General features: G+C 40.4%; 5 protein-coding genes and 2 non-coding genes across 16 annotated transcripts; 2 read left to right on the plus strand and 5 right to left on the minus strand.

Annotated features, from left to right (window-relative positions):
* Nucleotides 1–1,579: 1,579 nt before the first annotated feature.
* LOC135676342 (aquaporin TIP1-2-like) lies at nt 1,580–2,684 on the minus strand. The gene is made up of 3 exons (XM_065187408.1): nt 2,550–2,684; nt 2,217–2,467; nt 1,580–2,116 (listed from the first exon to the last, which is right to left on the minus strand). Exons 1-3 carry the CDS (start codon nt 2,680–2,682, stop codon nt 1,742–1,744), a joined length of 759 nt encoding a protein of 252 aa, XP_065043480.1. The 5' UTR covers nt 2,683–2,684; the 3' UTR covers nt 1,580–1,741.
* A 506-nt stretch (nt 2,685–3,190) lies between these two features.
* Nucleotides 3,191–7,856, minus strand: LOC135676340 (UDP-glucuronic acid decarboxylase 1-like). Of its 6 annotated transcripts, none has more exons than XM_065187402.1 (8): nt 7,097–7,856; nt 6,507–6,653; nt 6,240–6,319; nt 5,982–6,065; nt 5,769–5,879; nt 4,107–4,199; nt 3,864–4,016; nt 3,191–3,438 (listed from the first exon to the last, which is right to left on the minus strand). In XM_065187402.1, the coding sequence occupies exons 1-8, from the start codon at nt 7,716–7,718 to the stop codon at nt 3,328–3,330; spliced, it is 1,401 nt and encodes a 466-aa protein (XP_065043474.1). In that variant the 5' UTR covers nt 7,719–7,856; the 3' UTR covers nt 3,191–3,327. The 6 variants fall into 6 exon arrangements, with proteins under 6 accessions (XP_065043474.1, XP_065043475.1, XP_065043476.1 ...); XM_065187403.1 differs by having other exon boundaries at nt 5,805–5,879; nt 7,097–7,853; XM_065187404.1 differs by lacking the exon at nt 3,191–3,438 and having other exon boundaries at nt 3,572–4,016; nt 7,097–7,855.
* A 161-nt stretch (nt 7,857–8,017) lies between these two features.
* On the plus strand, nt 8,018–8,091 carry TRNAR-UCG (transfer RNA arginine (anticodon UCG)). Its single transcript has one exon. It is a non-coding gene; the product is annotated as a tRNA-Arg (tRNA).
* A 75-nt stretch (nt 8,092–8,166) lies between these two features.
* Nucleotides 8,167–8,240, plus strand: TRNAR-UCG (transfer RNA arginine (anticodon UCG)). Its single transcript has one exon. It is a non-coding gene; the product is annotated as a tRNA-Arg (tRNA).
* Nucleotides 8,241–11,867: 3,627 nt separating this feature from the next.
* LOC135676343 (probable LRR receptor-like serine/threonine-protein kinase At1g05700) lies at nt 11,868–14,120 on the minus strand. Of its 3 annotated transcripts, XM_065187411.1 has the most exons (7): nt 13,973–14,120; nt 12,898–13,893; nt 12,672–12,804; nt 12,538–12,606; nt 12,384–12,455; nt 12,236–12,307; nt 11,868–12,146 (listed from the first exon to the last, which is right to left on the minus strand). In XM_065187411.1, exons 1-7 carry the CDS (start codon nt 14,049–14,051, stop codon nt 11,951–11,953), a joined length of 1,617 nt encoding a protein of 538 aa, XP_065043483.1. In that variant the 5' UTR covers nt 14,052–14,120; the 3' UTR covers nt 11,868–11,950. The 3 variants fall into 3 exon arrangements, with proteins under 3 accessions (XP_065043483.1, XP_065043481.1, XP_065043482.1); XM_065187409.1 differs by having other exon boundaries at nt 12,672–13,893; XM_065187410.1 differs by having other exon boundaries at nt 12,672–13,893; nt 13,976–14,104.
* Nucleotides 14,121–14,888: 768 nt separating this feature from the next.
* Nucleotides 14,889–19,013, minus strand: LOC135676344 (calcium-transporting ATPase 1, endoplasmic reticulum-type-like). Its single transcript, XM_065187413.1, has 4 exons — nt 18,748–19,013; nt 17,967–18,076; nt 16,726–16,954; nt 14,889–15,739 (listed from the first exon to the last, which is right to left on the minus strand). Exons 1-4 carry the CDS (start codon nt 18,955–18,957, stop codon nt 15,161–15,163), a joined length of 1,128 nt encoding a protein of 375 aa, XP_065043485.1. The 5' UTR covers nt 18,958–19,013; the 3' UTR covers nt 14,889–15,160.
* A 3,086-nt stretch (nt 19,014–22,099) lies between these two features.
* Nucleotides 22,100–24,352, minus strand: LOC135676345 (probable LRR receptor-like serine/threonine-protein kinase At1g05700). 3 transcript variants are annotated; one of them, XM_065187416.1, is made up of 7 exons: nt 24,205–24,352; nt 23,130–24,125; nt 22,904–23,036; nt 22,770–22,838; nt 22,616–22,687; nt 22,468–22,539; nt 22,100–22,378 (listed from the first exon to the last, which is right to left on the minus strand). In XM_065187416.1, exons 1-7 carry the CDS (start codon nt 24,281–24,283, stop codon nt 22,183–22,185), a joined length of 1,617 nt encoding a protein of 538 aa, XP_065043488.1. In that variant the 5' UTR covers nt 24,284–24,352; the 3' UTR covers nt 22,100–22,182. The 3 variants fall into 3 exon arrangements, with proteins under 3 accessions (XP_065043488.1, XP_065043486.1, XP_065043487.1); XM_065187414.1 differs by having other exon boundaries at nt 22,904–24,125; XM_065187415.1 differs by having other exon boundaries at nt 22,904–24,125; nt 24,208–24,336.
* Nucleotides 24,353–25,104: the final 752 nt, after the last annotated feature.

Raw genomic sequence — 25,104 nt, forward strand, 5'->3', positions numbered from 1 at the left:
TAAGCTGAAGAATTAATTTATGATCTAATGCTGAACAAATAACATTAACCATCCATCCCAAGTGGTAAAATTAGAATACAAGTAATATTGAAATAATTTATGATCTAATGCATGAATAATAGTCTCCATAATTTTCAGATAGATCCAATTAATATTGAAACACAATATATAGAGCTCAATGTTGATGTTTATTTCTCAATATATAAACCCTGCATTCCGTAACAAATAAAACATTTAGAACGAAAGAACCACTTAATTAAAATAAATTTAGCCTCTTTCTAGTGTTTTTACCAATAGAAAATGCATCAATAAATGTGAGGAAAATAAGTTCATACACCCAAACTCTTCATCATATCTCATAAAAGCTATACCACCATGTTGGAAGCGTCCATTAGCTGATATACCACCATGGTATGGTTCATAGTCACGTAATGGACATCCACCATCTTTGACGGTAAACTTGGATATATTTACCATAACTACACTGACCAGAGAAAATATAGCATTGCTCATAATGCAGCTATTAATTTTAGGTGTCACCTTCATAGCATGGATGTACAATCTTGGGTAAAGAACTTCAAAATGCATCCTCAAGTTTGCCGAAATTAATTTGGATCTAAGTGCATGTAACTATTTTTCCTGTTGAAAATATTCAATATTTTCACCAAATTGCTATATTTCCTTGTCATCCAAGATTGTGCATGTTAATCATGTCACCTAATTGCACAGTGTCACTTAAAAGCAATTTAAATCAAGACAGAATGTCTCTCTAAACCCTAAAGATATTTGAAGAAGGAAAAACTTGGCACAGAGAGCAGTTGATACGCAAGTCCCGCGAGTTGCGAGTTCTTCGAAACAAGCATACGGTTTGTTCTAAGAATCAGAACACGAAAGACAGTTTTAGTGCTTCCTCACCTTTCTTTTCTTAGGGTTTCGAATAGACCCTAAGAAACACACGAAGGAATCCTTGTGGTCGATCGAAACACTCAAATCCATCAATGCATGTTCAACATGGAGAAAATTACGAAGGCATGAACATGGAATTCATTCTCATACCCGGATTGGATCTCTCGATCGTTGTTGCGCACATCCAATCCGATGAAACAGCGCACCGGTGCTTCCGAAGGGTGAGTACGATAGACGACTAGGTTTCGTAGGATTCATCGCGGAAGAAAGTGAGGCGAGTCGGTGGGGGATTTGAATGCGGCACGGAGAGCGAAGGGGGCAACGGGGGAAATGGAGCGACGAAAACGAAGTTTTCAAGCCAGTATATAACGGGAATCGCCAGAGACGGTTGCAATCCGTTACAAGAGAGCTGTTATTTGTTACCAATGGCGCTTCCGAAAATGTTGCTTGTCAAAATTATCTAAGAATTCGATATTATATTATTTATTTTTAAAAGATGAGATTATCCTTAATTATAGTATAGTATGCATGCAATGCACCTTTTGACACTACTCGTCGAAATTGTGTTAAACTTTTGTTTCCCAAATTACTCGTTGCAATTTAAGTAGATATTTATGTTAATATATATTTACTTTGGTGATTTATATTTGTGGATGAACACGAATATTCTGACTTGCACTAAGGAACTTCGATCTGAGATAAATGCATTGCATGAACTGTTACAGCAGACACAACCAACCAATAGAATCATCTGTCGCACCTCCCTATTCAGAAACCACGACTCCAAACACAGCGAGTCTCGCTGGCGATTATTCGTTAACAAAGCCCACGAACGCTAGTAGTCTGTGGTAGGGAGCTGCTCATGGGTGCCGAAGCCGATGAAGACGCCGTCGTAGACCAAGGCCGCGATGCCCCCGCCGAGCAACGGGCCGACCCAGTATACCCAGTGATTGTCCCAGGTCCAGCTGACCACCGCGGGGCCGAAGGAGACGGCCGGGTTCATGGAGGCGCCGTCGAACGCCCCGCCTGCCAGGATGTTGGCACCCACGACGAGCCCGATCGCGAGGGGCGCGATGATTCCCAGGTTGCCCTTCTTCGGATCTATGGCCGTCGCGTAGACCGTGTACACCAGCCCGAAGGTCATCACGATCTCAAACACCAACGCGTTCCACACGGTCACGCTGCTCGACAGCGAGAAGGGCGTCGTTTCCTGCACATGGAAGCACAACGGCAGCAGGTCGGTCATGTCAAGCAGGACGACGAGGGTGTCACCAGCCCTTGTATCTAAGCGCATGGTATCGAGAGATCACCAGGCCGCCGGTGGCGAACTTGAGAAGCAGGCAGGCGACCACGGAGCCGAGCAGCTGCGCGATCCAGTACAAAATGCCCCGAAGCAGCGTGATGTTGCCACCGAGGAAGGCGCCGAAGGTGACGGCCGGGTTGACGTGGCCGCCGGAGATGTTGGCCCCGACGGCTACTGCGACGTAGAGGCCGAAGCCATGGGCCAAGGACGCCGACACCAACCCCGCTGGGGTTGTGGAGCCATCATCCGTGAGCTTATCTGCCAAAACAATTCACCCAGGTCAACCAGCTTAGTTCTTCTTACTCGTCATGCACACTCGGCAGGAAAAGACGGAGCTTACTGAACGCCATCCCCGATCCCTGGCCGGCGAAGACGAAAATGAGCACGGAGATGAACTCGGCGAGAGCGGCTTTAAGCGCGGTAGGGTGGCGCGCCTCCTCTGGCGTTCCGATCGTTATGCGAAGGATCGGCATCTTCTCCTAGTATCACGAGCAGCAGCAGCTCTTCTTCTTGTCCGGCTTCACTCTGCTGGCCTCTTTGCAGCTGCGGTAGTTAAATAGGTGGGCGAGATGAACGGCGACATGACGGGGAAGAGCCGCTGAAGCCGGTGGGAAAGGATCGCTTTCGGTCGGCGAGCCCACCGGGGTCGTGGCTAAACGTGGATGCTCTTCTTGCTTCGATCTGGAACGCGTGATCCACAAATGGTTAGTGATAGATTGGTTGGGCGGTGGTCTCCGTCGGCCATTCCAACCACTGATGAGGCAAGGACTAGGCACAAGCCAGCACCTAACCCTCATCCTCTGAAGCCGTTGGAAAGGAAGGTGGATCGACGTCCATCCACGCTTTGATCTCTCCAGGTCCTCTTCTGTGTATTCATCCATCGCGGGAAAGGAGAGTGGCATTTCGGAAAATAGAGGTGAGAGCGTAAGGTGATTTCGCAGTGCGACGGACAATGAGTTCGGATTAAAGGCGGTGGGGCGTCAAGCGAACGGAAGACTCGTACCTTTAATCACATCGGAACCGTCGGATTCATCAGTCGCCGACGTGATTCCGTGATTAAGTACGGGTCGCTACGCCTGCAATGGTACCACACCCCGTCCGTCGCTCTTCAAGTCACATCAGATTCGTCGGGATTCATCAATCAGCGACGCGAACCGTTCGATGGAGCGAGGATCATGGGACAGTTGGGCCACAGTCGGGGCCCATAGTCGCCGTAAAATGGGCCCCACCTGACATCCAAATAGACCAATAATAACTAGTCTCTTGATAACACATAATATGCTACATAATCATGTATTTTTCTAATACAATCCTGCTTACAGAAACCAAGAAGCATGCAGTGACGCAGAACAAATACCACAATTTTCAATCTCTATATCTCAATTTAAGTACCATAAAAGGCATCAATCTTTTTTGAAAATGGCTGGCAAAATATTAGAGTTACAATGAACAGTTAGTTGTCTTCAAAACCTATCTCACATGTAAATAATATTAATTAATTTGCTATTGATGATACTATAAATGAATCAACTGCAGTCAGAATTTCCAAAAATTGCAGCAACAAAGAGAGCAATTAATATAACTGATAGATGCAATTTGATACTCTTAACAATCATTTCTCAGTGCTTAAGATCCGCTTTGAGAAGTCGGTCACCATTAGGGGCAGCCCTTCATGCAGTGTAACCTTTGGTTCCCAGTTCAGCAGTTCTTTTGCCTTCGATATGTCAGGTTTTCTCATATGTGGATCATCTGCAGTGTTAGGTCTGAATTCTATGGTTGCAGAAGGATCAACAACTTCTTTCACAACCTGGAAAAATGTTAGAACATTGTTACCTTAACATGTTGAAAGAAGGGCGGAGAAAATGAATGATAACATACTTCAACTTTCTGGTAGTACCTCAGCTAGCTCCAGCATGGTGAACTCTCCTGGATTACCCAAGTTGAAAGGTCCAATGTGCTCACCTTCCATAAGAGCCACTAATCCATCAACCTGGCAAATTTTCATGTAGCAATCGTCACTAGTTTATTCTGCCAGCTCGAAACAAACACATGACAACAAATGATCTAGAAATGAAGAGATATTCACAATCAAATTTCGATCACGTTCTGCTTAAGCAGATGCACTCAGTAACACAGGAATATTGCACACGTTTGTCGGTCAAGCATGTGTTGATTGGAAAAGGCTGCCAGAGGCACCTCTGTTTCTAATACTGTTTCGATCTTTCTCACCCTCCATTACTTGGATTCTTCACAAAATAAAGGAAAATGTGTAACTCAGGAATGCCTTAGAACAAGTCGATTATAATGTTTTATAAGAAATTGAAAATTTATTTTCTTCCCCCATTTTCTTATATAAAGAGTTATAGCTATGGCAATTGCAGCAGTGACAACAACAATATTCCTTCAGAAAGTCATAACTACTACTTAAGATAGACATCTGTGAAAACTTGAGCATGCAAATTACAGGAGTTAATAAAGCAAATATCAAATGTTATATTAAAGGAAAACACCAGAAGGATTTTTGAAGTAATGGCTACATATGCATCAACATACTAGGAGACATATTTGAATACATGGCTCAAATATATCATTTGCCCCTGTTCTTGATTATCATATCCAAAAAATCATATAATATGACGATACAATACATAACGATACAATCTTTGACGATACAATGATTGTTTTACATGCATGTACTGTAAAATCCAGCTAAATCATTGACGATACAATACATAACGATCCGTGTAATCTTATGATGATGTAGCATATGAGAATATCTAGAATATCGTGCTAGTTCCAACATTTTGGAGAATCCTGAGCCAAGTCTGTGACGTATAAACATATGCATACAAGCAAACTATACAAAGGGAAACTAAGACGCACAAGGTAATGTGACATATATGACTGAAATATTATGCAATTAACCCAAAGTAAGATTGATAAAAAAAAGCCAAATGTAAGCCGAGATGCACTGGTCTCACTCAAAAGTTGATCTGCTCTGGTAAGTCTCTTACTTGGATATACTTCAAATGTCTCCAGAACTCCACAACAACCAACTCTTTCATGTACTTGACTTCTAGGAGTCAAAGCTAGACAACTATCTTTACGGAAAATGAGAGCCATCCAGTATAACATCACAACTACCACAAGAAGCCTGGACAAATTAGAAACTCATTCTTGCTGATGCATCCAGACAATGGAATTCCAATTAGTTCAACTCAGAGGTAGGATATAGGTTAAGCATTTTCCTAAATGAGCCCATTATATTTACCATGAAAATGATAAAATAGATGGTAGACGTTCTGGACAATTCCTAGATTGGGGGTCTCAGACAACACACACTACATATCATTCTCAAGTTTCTAAGATGGTAAACATTAACTGCAATTACCAAAAATAAGATCTGTCAAGAAGGAGAAGTGCTTTTCAGGCCTGTTACTTGAGCAAACCAGTAAAAGTGCAGAAAGAAAAAGGTTTGACTCATAAAGCAATATTTTAAAAAGAATTAGGTAATTCATGCAAAGTTTATATTACTGCAAGCAGGATAGATTAGGTCTACCGTGAATATAAAAGGTACAAGGACATTGTTCAGTACCAAGTCTGAAACAAATTGGAAGCTTCGAGTTTGCTTCCCATCACCATAAACTGTCATAGGTTCTTTACGAAGTGCCTGCAAAGTGTGACTCTTAAGATCGTTACATCTTCATGATATCTAATCTTCATTGCTTTTTGAATCCCAAAAGAGAAAACATTATGCTTGAAGAAAAGATACCTGCGCAACAAAGTTACTGACAACCCGGCCATCATCTAGGCACATACGAGGTCCGTATGTATTGAATATTCGTGCAATACGGACCTGAAAATGCATTGCCATAAATCAGAAATGCAAGTTAGTTAGTTTAAGATTACAGAAACTTAACTGACAAAGATGCACTACATGTTTGGCTATTGTCATAGTCCTGTACTATCACAAACCACAACATAACCATCAACAGAAACAAGGCTTAATTTTACAAGTACATAAAGTCACCTCAACTTCAGCACCACGATGGTAATCCATGGTCAAAGTTTCTGCTGTTCTCTTTCCTTCATCATAGCAACTCCTAACACCTAAGGATTAATGACAATTAATGTTAAAACATCAATCCAGTGAATATAAATGGAGAAACAGATAACAAAAAGAACAGAATAAACAAGAAATCCGAGAAAATGCTTAACCCCTACAGTGAAATGTGTGAGAACAACAAAATGTTTTGTTAAAAGAAGCATCAACAAGCTTGAATACAATTTGGCAAACCTATAGGATTGACATGGCCCCAGTATGTCTCCTTCTGTGGATGCTCAAGTGGATCACCATACACCTCGCTGGTACTTGTCAACAGGAATCGCGCTCCAATTCTCTTTGCCAATCCCAACATGTTCAATGTTCCCATCACATTTGTCTTGTACTCAATTGTTAAGAATTTAAAACAATATATGAAACAAAAAGAATCATCTTTGCTACTCCATTAAAAAGCATATCAGTGCCTAAAGGAATCCAACAGACGTTCAGCATGAAAGTAATTCAAAACAAGAAATAAGAAAAGACATGCTACATACTTCAATCTCTAAATTCATGCAAATGGTAACTAAATGAATTAGAAAAGCAATTTATTCAATTCACCCAAACAAAAAAGATCATGCTTTGACAATAGATCAATAAAAAAAATAGTTACTTTCACAGAACCAATCCTAATTCCACGAATCTATGCCTTCAATTTTTATGCAAATGCAAACATAATTCCTAGATCCATCTGAGGTCGAAGCCAACCATTACCAGAGTACGAGAGAAGCATGGAATTCGAACAAATGTTGCGAAATGAAGATTGTTTACAAATCAGAAGGATATGATAGTCTTGATGGGGTTATACTTGTAATGCACCGGCGAAGCCGGGCATGCGAGATGGTAGATCTCGTCCACCTCCAGCAAGATCGGCTCGACAACGTCATGGCGGATCAGCTCGAACCTCGGGTTCCCGAAATGATGCACCACGTTCTCCTTCCTCCCGGTGAAGAAATTATCGATCACGATCACGCTATCCCCCCTGGACAGCAGCTTGTCGACCAGGTGGCTCCCGACGAAGCCGGCGCCCCCCGTGACGACGACCCGCTTCGACGGCTTCTTCAGCCCCACCGGCACCCTCTTCCCACTACCACCCAAGGCGGCATCGCCGCCGCCGCCGAAGGAGGAGAAGGACGGATGGCGGTGGGCGAGGTGATCAGAGGGCTGGAGTCCGGAGGTGGAGGAGTGATAGTAGGGTTGAAGAAGGAAGAAGGTGGAAGCGATGACAGCGCCGGCGAGGACGAAGAGGAGGCGCTGCTCCCGGAGGAGGTAGCCGGCGGCGGCACGTAAAAAGGAGGGGGACGAGGAGGCGGAGGTGGGGCGGGCTTGCGGCTTGGCTGGCTTGGCGGCGTACGTGGGGATCTGTTGGTTCTGGTTGAGGCTGCTTTGCTTGTGGAGCTGCTTCATCGCTGGATCGTACGGCCGGAGACTCGAATCAAGAGTAGATCTACAGTGCCTCCTGCGGAGAACTACCCCTGTAGTCCAGGAAGCACAGAGAGAGAGAGAGAGAGAGAGAGAGAGAGAGAGAGAGAGAGAGAGAGAGAGAGAGAGAGAGAGAGAGAGAGAGAGAGAGAGAGAGAGAGAGAGAGAGAGAGAGAGAGAGAGAGAGAGAGAGAGAGAGAGAGAGAGAGAGAGAGAGAGAGAGAGAGAGAGAGAGAGAGAGAGAGAAGAGAAGAGGAAGTGAAGACGAAGCGAGTGTCCATGAAGACCGCATAGCGCAGTGGATTAGCGCGTCTGACTTCGGATCAGAAGGTCGTGGGTTCGACTCCCACTGTGGTCGACTTAAGTCAGTCGTTTGAAATATGTCGAGAAAAATAACTGTTATCAATAATCTTGTTAGCAGCCTTTCAAGGAAGACCGCATAGCGCAGTGGATTAGCGCGTCTGACTTCGGATCAGAAGGTCGTGGGTTCGACTCCCACTGTGGTCGAATTAAGTTGTTTTTATATGTTTAGCTTCCTGTTGTCGAGTCTAACTCGTTGGTCTCTTCCATCAACCGAGTTGGGTCATTGGAGTCAACCAGTTCTCTCGACCTCCATCCTGTTCTCTTCGTTTACACGCGGTGGTACTGCTTGAGCTTCCACTGTGGTGTCCCACCATGAATTCATTCGATCGAGGTGTCAGCCGAAACATACATGCATGGAGTCAAGCATCAGAATGAATAGAAGGTCGTGGGTTCGACTCCCACTGTGGTCGAATTAAGTTGTTTTTATATGTTTAGCTTCCTGTTGTCGAGTCTAACTCGTTGGTCTCTTCCATCAACCGAGTTGGGTCATTGGAGTCAACCAGTTCTCTCGACCTCCATCCTGTTCTCTTCGTTTACACGCGGTGGTACTGCTTGAGCTTCCACTGTGGTGTCCCACCATGAATTCATTCGATCGAGGTGTCAGCCGAAACATACATGCATGGAGTCAAGCATCAGAATGAATAGCTGCACTATCTGCAAGAATCGAGAGGGGTGGGGGGGGGGCCAAATGTAATATATTTGCCACGTAATCACAACTCAAGCACGTGTTCACAACTGCAGCATATAATAAAGTTTGAAATATTTTTTTAAATACCTTTATTTGTTTTTTGGCTTAAACTAAAGCTATATATAAATCTAAGTGTCTCCATGCAGCTCTACATAACGACAAATAATGTGGATACGAAGATACTTTATCTCTCGTAATGGATTCTCTCTGAATCCGATAAAGTGAATCTATATAGAAGTTTCTAACGGTTGAGTGATATCCCTCGCTCATCAAAGTAAAGACATGTTTCTTCCGATAGTAAATAAAAAATTATTTAATTATCATGTTTGACGATCTGTTATATCCTCGAATAAAATCATTCTATTGGTATAATAATATTTTGTAATTAAAAGGAGTTGTCTAGGTCTTCTTATCCTATTAAACTCATGTTTTATGTTAGTTCTAGGACTATGTTACAATGTACATCCATTAATGAGGAAAATGATTAAGCAATATCAGTATAAAAAATCATACTCTTATTATCCTTCAATCGGTATAAACCTCAATTGAATTCATCTAATAACCTCAGATTAGACTCAATCCAACTAAAAGCATTCTAACCAGGTCAGGTCTAATTTATATTTGGTTAGGTCCAATTTAGGTCAAACTATTTGAACCAATCTATTTTGATATAAAATCACTTTGAACAATCATAACAGGTCAAATTGATTCATCTCATGTTTAATTTAGGATTAATTGATCTCAAACTCATAAAACAAGTCAAAATACAAAATGAAACTTCTAAGCTAACTCTAGCCCAAAACTATACTAACACAGGGCTGTGTGCTTAGCATGTTCACTAGAGGGAAAAAAAAAAAGCATCGAGTTGCATTGCAATGCCAAGCCGCACTTGGGTCATAGATGTTGGACCGTGCTAGCACACATCAAACCATAACTCGCAAGCTACATCGGGCTTTCCCAAATTAGGCCACATCGATGGCTCGTCAAGTCGAGTAGCTCCGTGATAACATTTGGAACTATATCGAACTCATGTAGCATGCTTTAGGTCAAGCCCAATTGAGTCGAGGTCTAGGTCAGATCGAGACGTGAGTTAAGCCACACCCTATGACTAGGTTTAACTAAGCCTAGGTTCAAATCTGACTTAGGTAATCTGAGGAATATCCTTTATCAATTGAGAGAAAATACGTAGATTTAATAAATCAATCAATAATCACTCAAATAAAATTATAACACTTCAATATCCTAACTAATCTTAAAACAAAAGCTAGCATCAATCTGTTCGCATTTCTATTCGAGAATATGCATCTTGTGTAATTTTCTAACAGGTACTTAATGTTCAAACACTTAGATAAAGTTTTTGATACAAGTGTCAAACACCTGGGCTTAAAAAAATCCATCCATCTACATTGTCTCATATCTAAGTTTTTCTGTGTAAAGAGATATTTAAGAATAGTGAAAATCTCAACAATATGCTCATAAAGATTATATCTATAGATTTTTAACTAAAAATAATAGCTACTAATTATGGATTATATGTAAAATAATTCTTTTCATGAGTCTTTAATTGTTTAAATACATTAGTACACATCTAAGTCTTTGAATACAACCATCACCATAAATCACAAATCTTTCTCCTTCACAGGAACCACCAAAATAGGGGCATCATTTAACCCTTTTTTAAATTCCTCAAGACCTCATTGATATTCATCATTTTAAACAAGTTTTACATTCTTTTAAGTCAATCTTATCAAATAGTTGTCACTTTAAAAAATCATTCAACAAATATTTTATATTAACTAGTCAATCTAATAAGCTCCTGATTTCTAAAACATTAATTGGTTACTTCTAATTTAAAATAGATTCAAGTTTTTGAGGATTAATAAATATATTTACACTATACTTCACATCCATGATAAACATAACATTTTACTTTCACATATAGTCTTTCATGCCTTAGAATCTTGAAGACCACATGATTTGATTACTTTTAAAATGATCAGAATATCACTAATAAATATAATTATAAATTTATCTAGGAGTGAAAGATTTTGTTCACGAGATCAATTAAAACAATCGGTGCATTATTTAACCCAAAAGGCATCACCAAAAAATTTATAATGATTATATCTTTTATACATCTATTTTTTTTATCTTCAATTAATAGTACTTATATCTTAGATTAAGCTTTGAATGTACTCAAATACCTTAAAGATGATCATAAATCATTCATCCAAGAAAGAAGATATTTATTATGGATGATGACTTAGTCGAGTTGCCTATAGTTAATACATAAGCTCAACGACATATTCTTATTTTTCACAAATAAAACAGAGTACCTTATGAAAAAACACTAAGTTAAGTGAAGTCATCATCTAGTAAGTCCTACATTTGTCTCTTCATCTCTTGTAGTTCGACTCAGATCATACTAGAGGCTTAGAAATAAGTATAGTGCTAAGGAGAAGATTGACGTTGAATTCGATTTAGGAGGCAATCTAAGCAAATCCTTTAAAAAAAATTCTAAAAAATCCTTAACAACAAGGATATCTTGTAGCATGATCTTCTTAGATTCTTCCAAGTTTAAAATGAAAGCGAAGAATCATTTGCGACCTTTTCTTAGTAGTCTTCTTGGGTTCTAATAAATTAAAAAGAATGACTAACATATGGAAGAAAAAAGTTTCACTGTTCTAAAACAATCTAACATAATAGTAGCTCATTACTTAGAAAATAAGATCAATCAGTAGCTCATTACTCTTATAAACTGGCATTTCATCATTTAAACATATGGTTAACTAATAAAAAATCATCAATATGTATGACCACCAATATAGTCTTAATAAGAGACTCCAAGTCTCTATTTAGTTTAATGACAAAACATGATACCAATGCGATATCTAAACACTTGATCTTCTATCAAGAAATTACAAAATCAGGGTTCTCAACCATGCTTTATATCGATTCGAGGGCTCTGTAAACCTTCAATCATACTCGAATATCATTAAAAAAAAATCACAATTGTAAATTTTTTTTTTATTACATACACCAAATGTGACATACTTTCCACATAATCACAACTCAGGACAGAATAAAGCTAATTAATAACTTTATTCAAAGTAAGTTTTAAATATTCCTAAATAATATTATCTTACAAATACCCAAAAATTAAACCTTATTGGTTCTGTAAAAAGGAATAAACTTGTTGCCATTGATCGGGGGCTATCTGACAGGCGCATATTATTATAAAGACGCCAAGACCAACAATGGCGAGTTTCCACCAAAGTCCCTTGCCTTTCCCTTCCTTCGGCGAGCCTCTCCTCCCGTTGCATGATCGGCCCGACGGGCACAAGTCTTGATTACCGGAAACCCTGAGGAAGCACAAGCACAACAGCAAGAACACACTGAGCAACCCTACGATTCGTGCATGCAAACCGTTTGTGGAATTCGATTGGCTTACTCCAAGTCAAGTTTGGTGTTCTGCGTCAGCGAGGAGGGTACCCATCCACTGAAGTGGTCGTAAGCCAAGTTTCTACAAGATGGAGCATGCACAATAATCTTCAGTACAGAATGCTAAGCTAAAATCCCAAGCAGATTCTATCGCTTACAGTATTCGTAGTTTGGGCAAATTGCCTAAGAAATCTGGAATCTCCCCACTCAAGGAGTTATCGTGCAGATCTCTGTAACTCACCAATGGACACAGATCAGAGTGGTTGAGCAGAGAACACAAAATGCTGTCAAGGTTTCAGAAATACAACTCACACAATTTCCAGGGCAGTTAATGCACCGAAGTTGGGCAGAACTCCAGTAAGTCTAAATCCGGATAGAATTCTGCATCAAACTAGAGATTAAGAATGGAATGATGCGAGTCCGAAGCTTGAGTGCGTCCAACTTACAGTTCTGTGATTCTAGGTTTTTCATCGGAGCTGCATCTCACCCATTCCCAGTTGTAGGATAATGGGAGGCAGGGATCGCCATTCCAGTCCAGGAGGACCTTGAACTGTCGTTGCAGAGTCCCAAGTGCGTTCACTATCATGTTGAAATCAGGAGTTTTTGGCATTCGTATTCGCTTGATTGAGCATCGGCTATCCACATTGGATGAAGTTTCGATCAAAGACGTACCGTCGTCTGCATTGGTTCCATTGCTCAGAGCAGCACTGACAAGGAAAACCTCCATGGCGCTGATGATTGGCGGAAGCGTGGAGTCAGCCGTGGGCCTCAACTCGATGGCTGTGTTGGAGTTTGCTGGCATGTTAAAGGATAACTCGATGAAATTCTGGTAAGGTGGGCTTACAGGTGCTGAAACATTCACGCCGTCGACATAGATCTCGAAGGAACGCATCTGAGTGGACTCTAGCTCGGACATCTCTGAGAAGTACATGTTCATGAAGATTGTTAGGGTGGATGTTGGTCGATAAGTGAGAAGAATCGACAAGCTCGATGGTTGGGTGGGTGCTACTGCAGTCTGCAGCACCAACGCTGGGGGCTTATCCATTGAATCCGGGACGATGAAGCTTGTATCACTTGCGAGTGCTGTCAACCCGTTCGATATTATGCTTGGGGTCCATATACGGTCATAAACATCATCCTTGTACCTCACGATTTGCTGTGCACCAAAGGCCTCCCTTGTTCGCAGGAATAGCGCACGGCTGGGGTCGACATGGGCATACATGCTCCACTCCAAGCTCCTGACCTCGATGGCGGACACGAACGGGAACTGGTTCGTCAGCGTCAGGGCGACGCACACGCTGGTGGCGTCGCCTTTCACCACGTAGATCGCCTCGCGCGAGACCGGCTGATCCAGCGACGTCACCACCGTGTCCCAGCCGTTGGCGTCGAACTGCAGAGCGAAGCTTGGAGGAAATGACTTCCCGTCGTAGTTCCCGTAGTTGAAGCTGGCACGGACGAGCACTCGTCCGCCGCCGCTAACGTCGATCCGGTAACAGCTCTTCCTCCTCGAGTCGAAGAATCTGAGTGTGGTCATGGCCCGCGAGAGCGAACCGCGGTTCCTGAAGACGAAGCTTCGGCCGTGCCCGATGTACAAGTTGTCGCCTACCCATTCGATGTTACTTTCGTCGATGAACGACTCCGAAGATCCACAGTCGATGCTGAGGAACACTGCAGGTCACAGAGCAGGAAAGGGTTAGAATGCGCCGCAGCGTTAGCAATCTTAGCTCCATGGGAGAAGGAATAATACCACCAGCTGAAACAGTTGCGACGAGGAGAGGAAGTAGTGGAAGCAGCAAGAGAAGGGAGGTCTTGAGGTGCTTAGCCATGGAAGGTGGAGACTACGAAGAAGAAGAGGCGTACCTACAATTAAAGGAACGTTCTGCAAGAAGAAAAGTCTCATGACTGAAGTGGCTGACAGAGGCGGTGGAAATGTGGTGGAGGAAAAGTCTCACTTCACATCATGAACTGTCTCTCCTCGTTCATTCTATATTTAATAAAGTCATAATTTATGTAAATGATCTTTTAGTTATCTAATGAGCTTCGTATATTTTAATAAAATTTAAGTTTTTTTTTTTTTAAATGCTTCTGCATCCGCATGATGCAGAATCCATGGTTCATCATCAGGCACACGTATAGAACCAACAATCGATCCCTACTGTCGTGACATGCTCATGTCGGCATTGCTCACCAGGGGAATCTCGGAAGTCGAAGACTTCTCTGAGGTCATCCTGCGCCGACAAGCTCTTTGACCTCGACGAGACACAAGTCGGCAAACGCAGTGTCGAGGTCTTCGACGTCGACGAGACACAGGTCGCCAGACGCAGCGTCTGGCTTTACGCGCTTGGAGAACGAGAGGCGGCGTATCAACAACGGCTGTGGTTGGAATCATGTAAGGTGCGGAAGCCACTGTTGCTGTTGATGCCCGACATTTTCCCAATAAGCGGCAGCCCTCAGAACAGTGTTCGCTTCCCATTTGGTCGTTTGCGCAGAGGTGATTATAACAGGAGGAAGAAGGAATTCAAGGTAATTACCAAGGCGAAGTTTCAGAGTTGGAAACCAAAAATGCTCCACCAGCAGCAGCACGCTTGAAACAGCATAATTTGTCTCTGAGAAACAAAAATATATTTAAAATTAATGTCGATCCTTCACTGAAGAAGAGTATATTAAACGGACGAGCATAATTCCAGATTCGTAATTCCAGCTCATAATTACTACTACAGAAGGGTTCCGGTATAATTCCAGATTCATAAAAGATGTGTTTAAGAATCAAAGGTAAATATCTAAATCCAATACTAGTTCTGCCAGCCAAACTAATTTTGAATGTTGCCCTGGTTGCCTGATTCTCAAACAACCCACTTAAAAGGAGGAAAGAAAAGAATCAGAACGACCACCTTGGTCAAATATGATTCACAATATGAATCTTATATGCTAGCATCTACTCATCCTTGTGCTTCGTGGGGCGTCTCTTGGCACCTGAAGAATTTGTGCAGCGCCCAACAAACTTGAGGACCTCGTCGATAAGGATCACCGGAAATGCAACCACCAACACCAGGAGCCACTCGTTGAAACTGAGAGGCACTATTCCAAACACTTGAGCAAGGAAAGGGACATACAATATCAAGAAATGCAGCCCAAATGAGATGGACATGGCCAAAAGAAGCCACGGATTGGCCCAGGGAGGCATGCTCAGAAGGCTCCCATCTTCGGATAATGCATTCAGTGAATTGAACATCTCAATCGCCACCAAGACAGACAGCGAAAGGGTCATAGCCTTCACCTTGCCGGTCTGGAAGTAGTCACAGGGATTGTCGTCAAAGGTGAAACTCCGTGCCCCAGCAGTGAATGGTGCGACCTTGAAGCCCTCCCATGAGGAGCATTCTCCCCAATTAGAGAGTTGAGAATAGGTTACAAGAGTATGGCCATCACCACTCAAGTCAATGCCCGCAAAAGAACCATGAGTATACCATATAATGAAGATACCCACAGTGGCAATCCCCACATAAAGTCCGATGACCTATATATGGAGTTAAATAGGTCAGTAGAATCAAATATTTTGGCTAAAATATATTCATAGTACAAGTTAAAACTAGTCTTGCATCTACAGCCTGCCACTAAAAAGGTCTGAATCTTTGAAATAAAAAAAAAGTGTTACATGTAAAGTATAAAAATAACTAACTGCTATGAGATGACACCTCACCATTCGATGGGAACCCATTGAACTATAAATGATGACAATACCATGCAGGGACGGCTGATAATTAAAAAAGCCCAGTTGATCAAAACTTTATTCCTGCTATCTAAGTTTTCGGTTCTTTTAACTTTAGCCCCCTAATTTTAACAGGCATCTTAACATCCTTTCCCTGGCAGATGCCTGTAAAGGTTTTATACCCATAACATGTATATACAACAACTACTATTGGTATGTTTTAATTGTTTGGATATAAAAGATGCAGAGCCTAAAATTTAACTCAAAATTTGCTGGAGTTCAAAATCAAAGTGAAATTACCCTTCTTTATTAAACATGAGGATTATCATACAACGCTTAGGCATCAAAGATCAACAAAAACCTCATCTCAATCATTTATAGGATCCATGCATCTTTTTGCAAAAATACTAATAATAGAGAACACAGATGGTAATCAACTTATCAAGATATCAATTTGGAGAAGAAATGTGGTCAAAGGTCGAAGGAAGGAAATCACCAGACGTTAGATTGCAGGGACTAAAAGATGGTTATCATGCTAAGACAGTTATTGGAAATTTTTAGAAATGAAAAAAATGCTTCAAGGCAATTATCAATAAAATAATAAACTAAATTGCATTCATTTCCAGGTTTTCTTAAGAAAAAAGAAAGAATCACAATGGGGCCTTGGAATTTCAGAGTTGAAAGAAGAAAAAGAATAAGCAATTCACCACAGAAACAACCTAGGCCATGAGACATACAAGTAAACACATAACAAGTTAATGCATAGCATAAAACAAAGATAAAAGATGACTTACCATATAACGGAATAAAATCCATGCAGTAATCAATGAATCATCACTCCTACGAGGTGGCTTCTTCATAATATCTTTGTCAGGTGGGTTGAATCCAAGAGCAGTTGCAGGAGGGCCATCTGTGACAAGATTGACCCACAAAAGTTGAACTGGTATCAACCCTTCAGGAATACCTAAAGCCGCCGTAAGAAAAATGGAAGCAACTTCACCAATATTTGAGGAGATCATGTACCTGTAGTTAGAAAATGAGAGATATTCATAGCTAAAATCGTCAATGAACATAAACAAAAAAAGAGAAAGTGATTAAACAGCAATTAGGCATTCAACAGAATTTTGAGTCCATGTATTGCATGACAACAGCAATAGTATATTCTAAAATCAAGGAAATCCACAAAAAAAAAAAATCCCATATGTTCATTAGTTGATTTAAAGCACTACTGTTGGCCAAACCAAGAGGACTGACTCACATCCAATTACTCGGTGGAGTAAGTTTCTGCAGGTTCATTTCTGCAGCAGAGAACAGCAGTAGCATACAGAAACGATGAAAACAAGAAAAGTAGTGTTAGGAACTAATGAAAATGTCAGGAAGGCATGTTGTCCACTGTGCACGACATTTGATTGTGAGAATTCCATTCATCTCTGATCCAGCAGTCAGACTAATACCTTCCCGTAAAAGGTCATTAAGTGATCAAATTCAATGCCAACCATGACTAAAAAGCCCAGTCATAGAGGCTAAATAACCAACCAAACAGATCAAAGTAAATTGCAATTCATGGCCCAACACTGCTAAAATATCTAGAAACAACTAAAATAATGAATTGTCTTAATGGTAGAATTATCTTTAAGTTCTCATTTATTTCCAAGATACAGTTAAAATTTAAGAAAAGAGATATAATAACAACGAATCCCACCTTTCAGGTTCTAGTATTCCACCAGAATTACCCTTTTATGTTAGTGTTTGTCCTCCCAGCTATTATCTTATTAAACACCATGGCAAACAGACTTCAATTTTACAACAAAAAAAAAGTTTTACGCTTAGCTATATATTACATTTTTACTAGTGAAAATTCACAAGAACATAAAGTACCATTCGTACTATTTAACTAGCCAAATTATACAAAGCATTCAGCTAGCTTATATGCATAAATCTGGTTGGGACATTCTGGATAAGAAGATACAATAACAGTTCTTACTAATAGTAAAATTGACAGATTGAATACTATATTAAATAAAAAAGATAAGACCTTATGAAAGCTTTCATATTGTTGTAAATTGATCTTCCCTCACCAACTGCTGCAACTATTGTATTAAAATTATCATCTGCTAGCACCATGTCTGAGGCTTCCTTAGCAACCTGAAATAAAGCAATGTTAAGACAGCTGTTGCCATGAATTAGTACTGGTTAGGGTAACACAATCTTTTAAAAACGCAAATGACCTTTGTTTAAGAGGATCAAGGTCTCAAGATGACAAACAGAATAGAAAATAAGAGTGGAACAAAATATCCAAAATTAGATGTAAAACTGACACAATTAGACATAAACAAAGTTTAGTTTCAAAAGATACTCTATCTTTACAATTACACCACAATCACATTACAATATTCTCTGATAAAGTAATTGCAACTGGATGATAATTTAACATGTTGGCAAAAGAGGGGGGAAAAAAAAATCAATTTCATCTGGCAAAGATGGAGAGTCCAGTACCAGGAAATGGGTTACATGTGAACATAGGATGTTGGTCAGAACAAATAGGAACGGGCAAAGCTGACATAAAAGGTCCAGAATATCCATCAACTTCCAGTGCCGTATGAACATTAAGTTGCTCATTATTGTCTACAATTACACTACCTCACTTACAGCTCTAACTAGTTATCCATCCTCGCCAAGCATAGTTACAGATTAACATATTTTCAATAAATCTCATAGATAGTGGGACAATTTCTTACTTGGGTATGACAATCTAGACAAAATATAAAGCCAATGGAAAGCAGAAAAAGAAAAACAAGAAAGAGTGCAGCACATACCTCTGTCCCAGCAATGCCCATTGCTATACCAATATCTGCCATTTTCAATGCAGGGGCATCATTCACTCCATCCCCCGTCATTGCAACTACCTCGCCATCCTCTTTCAGCAATCTCACAATCTCTTGTTTATGCCTTGGTTCTGCTCTAGAAAAGAGAAGGCCACCATTTTGCCTCAAAAGGGACTTTTTCTCATTAGACGATCTAGACATAAAATCTTTGCCCGTGAAGCTCTTTGAATGTATATCTTCGTCAAGTGTAAATACACAAATGTAATATATTTGCCACGTAATCACAACTCAAGCACGTGTTCACAACTGCAGCATATAATAAAGTTTGAAATATTTTTTTAAATACCTTTATTTGTTTTTTGGCTTAAACTAAAGCTATATATAAATCTAAGTGTCTCCATGCAGCTCTACATAACGACAAATAATGTGGATACGAAGATACTTTATCTCTCGTAATGGATTCTCTCTGAATCCGATAAAGTGAATCTATATAGAAGTTTCTAACGGTTGAGTGATATCCCTCGCTCATCAAAGTAAAGACATGTTTCTTCCGATAGTAAATAAAAAATTATTTAATTATCATGTTTGACGATCTGTTATATCCTCGAATAAAATCATTCTATTGGTATAATAATATTTTGTAATTAAAAGGAGTTGTCTAGGTCTTCTTATCCTATTAAACTCATGTTTTATGTTAGTTCTAGGACTATGTTACAATGTACATCCATTAATGAGGAAAATGATTAAGCAATATCAGTATAAAAAATCATACTCTTATTATCCTTCAATCGGTATAAACCTCAATTGAATTCATCTAATAACCTCAGATTAGACTCAATCCAACTAAAAGCATTCTAACCAGGTCAGGTCTAATTTATATTTGGTTAGGTCCAATTTAGGTCAAACTATTTGAACCAATCTATTTTGATATAAAATCACTTTGAACAATCATAACAGGTCAAATTGATTCATCTCATGTTTAATTTAGGATTAATTGATCTCAAACTCATAAAACAAGTCAAAATACAAAATGAAACTTCTAAGCTAACTCTAGCCCAAAACTATACTAACACAGGGCTGTGTGCTTAGCATGTTCACTAGAGGGAAAAAAAAAAAGCATCGAGTTGCATTGCAATGCCAAGCCGCACTTGGGTCATAGATGTTGGACCGTGCTAGCACACATCAAACCATAACTCGCAAGCTACATCGGGCTTTCCCAAATTAGGCCACATCGATGGCTCGTCAAGTCGAGTAGCTCCGTGATAACATTTGGAACTATATCGGACTCATGTAGCATGCTTTAGGTCAAGCCCAATTGAGTCGAGGTCTAGGTCAGATCGAGACGTGAGTTAAGCCACACCCTATGACTAGGTTTAACTAAGCCTAGGTTCAAATCTGACTTAGGTAATCTGAGGAATATCCTTTATCAATTGAGAGAAAATACGTAGATTTAATAAATCAATCAATAATCACTCAAATAAAATTATAACACTTCAATATCCTAACTAATCTTAAAACAAAAGCTAGCATCAATCTGTTCGCATTTCTATTCGAGAATATGCATCTTGTGTAATTTTCTAACAGGTACTTAATGTTCAAACACTTAGATAAAGTTTTTGATACAAGTGTTCAAACACCTGGGCTTAAAAAAATCCATCCATCTACATTGTCTCATATCTAAGTTTTTCTGTGTAAAGAGATATTTAAGAATAGTGAAAATCTCAACAATATGCTCATAAAGATTATATCTATAGATTTTTAACTAAAAATAATAGCTACTAATTATGGATTATATGTAAAATAATTCTTTTCATGAGTCTTTAATTGTTTAAATACATTAGTACACATCTAAGTCTTTGAATACAACCATCACCATAAATCACAAATCTTTCTCCTTCACAGGAACCACCAAAATAGGGGCATCATTTAACCCTTTTTTAAATTCCTCAAGACCTCATTGATATTCATCATTTTAAACAAGTTTTACATTCTTTTAAGTCAATCTTATCAAATAGTTGTCACTTTAAAAAATCATTCAACAAATATTTTATATTAACTAGTCAATCTAATAAGCTCCTGATTTCTAAAACATTAATTGGTTACTTCTAATTTAAAATAGATTCAAGTTTTTGAGGATTAATAAATATATTTACACTATACTTCACATCCATGATAAACATAACATTTTACTTTCACATATAGTCTTTCATGCCTTAGAATCTTGAAGACCACATGATTTGATTACTTTTAAAATGATCAGAATATCACTAATAAATATAATTATAAATTTATCTAGGAGTGAAAGATTTTGTTCACGAGATCAATTAAAACAATCGGTGCATTATTTAACCCAAAAGGCATCACCAAAAAATTTATAATGATTATATCTTTTATACATCTATTTTTTTTATCTTCAATTAATAGTACTTATATCTTAGATTAAGCTTTGAATGTACTCAAATACCTTAAAGATGATCATAAATCATTCATCCAAGAAAGAAGATATTTATTATGGATGATGACTTAGTCGAGTTGCCTATAGTTAATACATAAGCTCAACGACATATTCTTATTTTTCACAAATAAAACAGAGTACCTTATGAAAAAACACTAAGTTAAGTGAAGTCATCATCTAGTAAGTCCTACATTTGTCTCTTCATCTCTTGTAGTTCGACTCAGATCATACTAGAGGCTTAGAAATAAGTATAGTGCTAAGGAGAAGATTGACGTTGAATTCGATTTAGGAGGCAATCTAAGCAAATCCTTTAAAAAAAATTCTAAAAAATCCTTAACAACAAGGATATCTTGTAGCATGATCTTCTTAGATTCTTCCAAGTTTAAAATGAAAGCGAAGAATCATTTGCGACCTTTTCTTAGTAGTCTTCTTGGGTTCTAATAAATTAAAAAGAATGACTAACATATGGAAGAAAAAAGTTTCACTGTTCTAAAACAATCTAACATAATAGTAGCTCATTACTTAGAAAATAAGATCAATCATTAGCTCATTACTCTTATAAACTGGCATTTCATCATTTAAACATATGGTTAACTAATAAAAAATCATCAATATGTATGACCACCAATATAGTCTTAATAAGAGACTCCAAGTCTCTATTTAGTTTAATGACAAAACATGATACCAATGCGATATCTAAACACTTGATCTTCTATCAAGAAATTACAAAATCAGGGTTCTCAACCATGCTTTATATCGATTCGAGGGCTCTGTAAACCTTCAATCATACTCGAATATCATTAAAAAAAAATCACAATTGTAAATTTTTTTTTTATTACATACACCAAATGTGACATACTTTCCACATAATCACAACTCAGGACAGAATAAAGCTAATTAATAACTTTATTCAAAGTAAGTTTTAAATATTCCTAAATAATATTATCTTACAAATACCCAAAAATTAAACCTTATTGGTTCTGTAAAAAGGAATAAACTTGTTGCCATTGATCGGGGGCTATCTGACAGGCGCATATTATTATAAAGACGCCAAGACCAACAATGGCGAGTTTCCACCAAAGTCCCTTGCCTTTCCCTTCCTTCGGCGAGCCTCTCCTCCCGTTGCATGATCGGCCCGACGGGCACAAGTCTTGATTACCGGAAACCCTGAGGAAGCACAAGCACAACAGCAAGAACACACTGAGCAACCCTACGATTCGTGCATGCAAACCGTTTGTGGAATTCGATTGGCTTACTCCAAGTCAAGTTTGGTGTTCTGCGTCAGCGAGGAGGGTACCCATCCACTGAAGTGGTCGTAAGCCAAGTTTCTACAAGATGGAGCATGCACAATAATCTTCAGTACAGAATGCTAAGCTAAAATCCCAAGCAGATTCTATCGCTTACAGTATTCGTAGTTTGGGCAAATTGCCTAAGAAATCTGGAATCTCCCCACTCAAGGAGTTATCGTGCAGATCTCTGTAACTCACCAATGGACACAGATCAGAGTGGTTGAGCAGAGAACACAAAATGCTGTCAAGGTTTCAGAAATACAACTCACACAATTTCCAGGGCAGTTAATGCACCGAAGTTGGGCAGAACTCCAGTAAGTCTAAATCCGGATAGAATTCTGCATCAAACTAGAGATTAAGAATGGAATGATGCGAGTCCGAAGCTTGAGTGCGTCCAACTTACAGTTCTGTGATTCTAGGTTTTTCATCGGAGCTGCATCTCACCCATTCCCAGTTGTAGGATAATGGGAGGCAGGGATCGCCATTCCAGTCCAGGAGGACCTTGAACTGTCGTTGCAGAGTCCCAAGTGCGTTCACTATCATGTTGAAATCAGGAGTTTTTGGCATTCGTATTCGCTTGATTGAGCATCGGCTATCCACATTGGATGAAGTTTCGATCAAAGACGTACCGTCGTCTGCATTGGTTCCATTGCTCAGAGCAGCACTGACAAGGAAAACCTCCATGGCGCTGATGATTGGCGGAAGCGTGGAGTCAGCCGTGGGCCTCAACTCGATGGCTGTGTTGGAGTTTGCTGGCATGTTAAAGGATAACTCGATGAAATTCTGGTAAGGTGGGCTTACAGGTGCTGAAACATTCACGCCGTCGACATAGATCTCGAAGGAACGCATCTGAGTGGACTCTAGCTCGGACATCTCTGAGAAGTACATGTTCATGAAGATTGTTAGGGTGGATGTTGGTCGATAAGTGAGAAGAATCGACAAGCTCGATGGTTGGGTGGGTGCTACTGCAGTCTGCAGCACCAACGCTGGGGGCTTATCCATTGAATCCGGGACGATGAAGCTTGTATCACTTGCGAGTGCTGTCAACCCGTTCGATATTATGCTTGGGGTCCATATACGGTCATAAACATCATCCTTGTACCTCACGATTTGCTGTGCACCAAAGGCCTCCCTTGTTCGCAGGAATAGCGCACGGCTGGGGTCGACATGGGCATACATGCTCCACTCCAAGCTCCTGACCTCGATGGCGGACACGAACGGGAACTGGTTCGTCAGCGTCAGGGCGACGCACACGCTGGTGGCGTCGCCTTTCACCACGTAGATCGCCTCGCGCGAGACCGGCTGATCCAGCGACGTCACCACCGTGTCCCAGCCGTTGGCGTCGAACTGCAGAGCGAAGCTTGGAGGAAATGACTTCCCGTCGTAGTTCCCGTAGTTGAAGCTGGCACGGACGAGCACTCGTCCGCCGCCGCTAACGTCGATCCGGTAACAGCTCTTCCTCCTCGAGTCGAAGAATCTGAGTGTGGTCATGGCCCGCGAGAGCGAACCGCGGTTCCTGAAGACGAAGCTTCGGCCGTGCCCGATGTACAAGTTGTCGCCTACCCATTCGATGTTACTTTCGTCGATGAACGACTCCGAAGATCCACAGTCGATGCTGAGGAACACTGCAGGTCACAGAGCAGGAAAGGGTTAGAATGCGCCGCAGCGTTAGCAATCTTAGCTCCATGGGAGAAGGAATAATACCACCAGCTGAAACAGTTGCGACGAGGAGAGGAAGTAGTGGAAGCAGCAAGAGAAGGGAGGTCTTGAGGTGCTTAGCCATGGAAGGTGGAGACTACGAAGAAGAAGAGGCGTACCTACAATTAAAGGAACGTTCTGCAAGAAGAAAAGTCTCATGACTGAAGTGGCTGACAGAGGCGGTGGAAATGTGGTGGAGGAAAAGTCTCACTTCACATCATGAACTGTCTCTCCTCGTTCATTCTATATTTAATAAAGTCATAATTTATGTAAATGATCTTTTAGTTATCTAATGAGCTTCGTATATTTTAATAAAATTTAAGTTTTTTTTTTTTTAAATGCTTCTGCATCCGCATGATGCAGAATCCATGGTTCATCATCAGGCACACGTATAGAACCAACAATCGATCCCTACTGTCGTGACATGCTCATGTCGGCATTGCTCACCAGGGGAATCTCGGAAGTCGAAGACTTCTCTGAGGTCATCCTGCGCCGACAAGCTCTTTGACCTCGACGAGACACAAGTCGGCAAACGCAGTGTCGAGGTCTTCGACGTCGACGAGACACAGGTCGCCAGACGCAGCGTCTGGCTTTACGCGCTTGGAGAACGAGAGGCGGCGTATCAACAACGGCTGTGGTTGGAATCATGTAAGGTGCGGAAGCCACTGTTGCTGTTGATGCCCGACATTTTCCCAATAAGCGGCAGCCCTCAGAACAGTGTTCGCTTCCCATTTGGTCGTTTGCGCAGAGGTGATTATAACAGGAGGAAGAAGGAATTCAAGGTAATTACCAAGGCGAAGTTTCAGAGTTGGAAACCAAAAATGCTCCACCAGCAGCAGCACGCTTGAAACAGCATAATTTGTCTCTGAGAAACAAAAATATATTTAAAATTAATGTCGATCCTTC

The sequence above is a fragment of the Musa acuminata genome, chromosome BXJ1-6 (assembly GCF_036884655.1).
Source record: "Musa acuminata AAA Group cultivar baxijiao chromosome BXJ1-6, Cavendish_Baxijiao_AAA, whole genome shotgun sequence".
Lineage (NCBI taxonomy): Eukaryota > Viridiplantae > Streptophyta > Magnoliopsida > Zingiberales > Musaceae > Musa > Musa acuminata.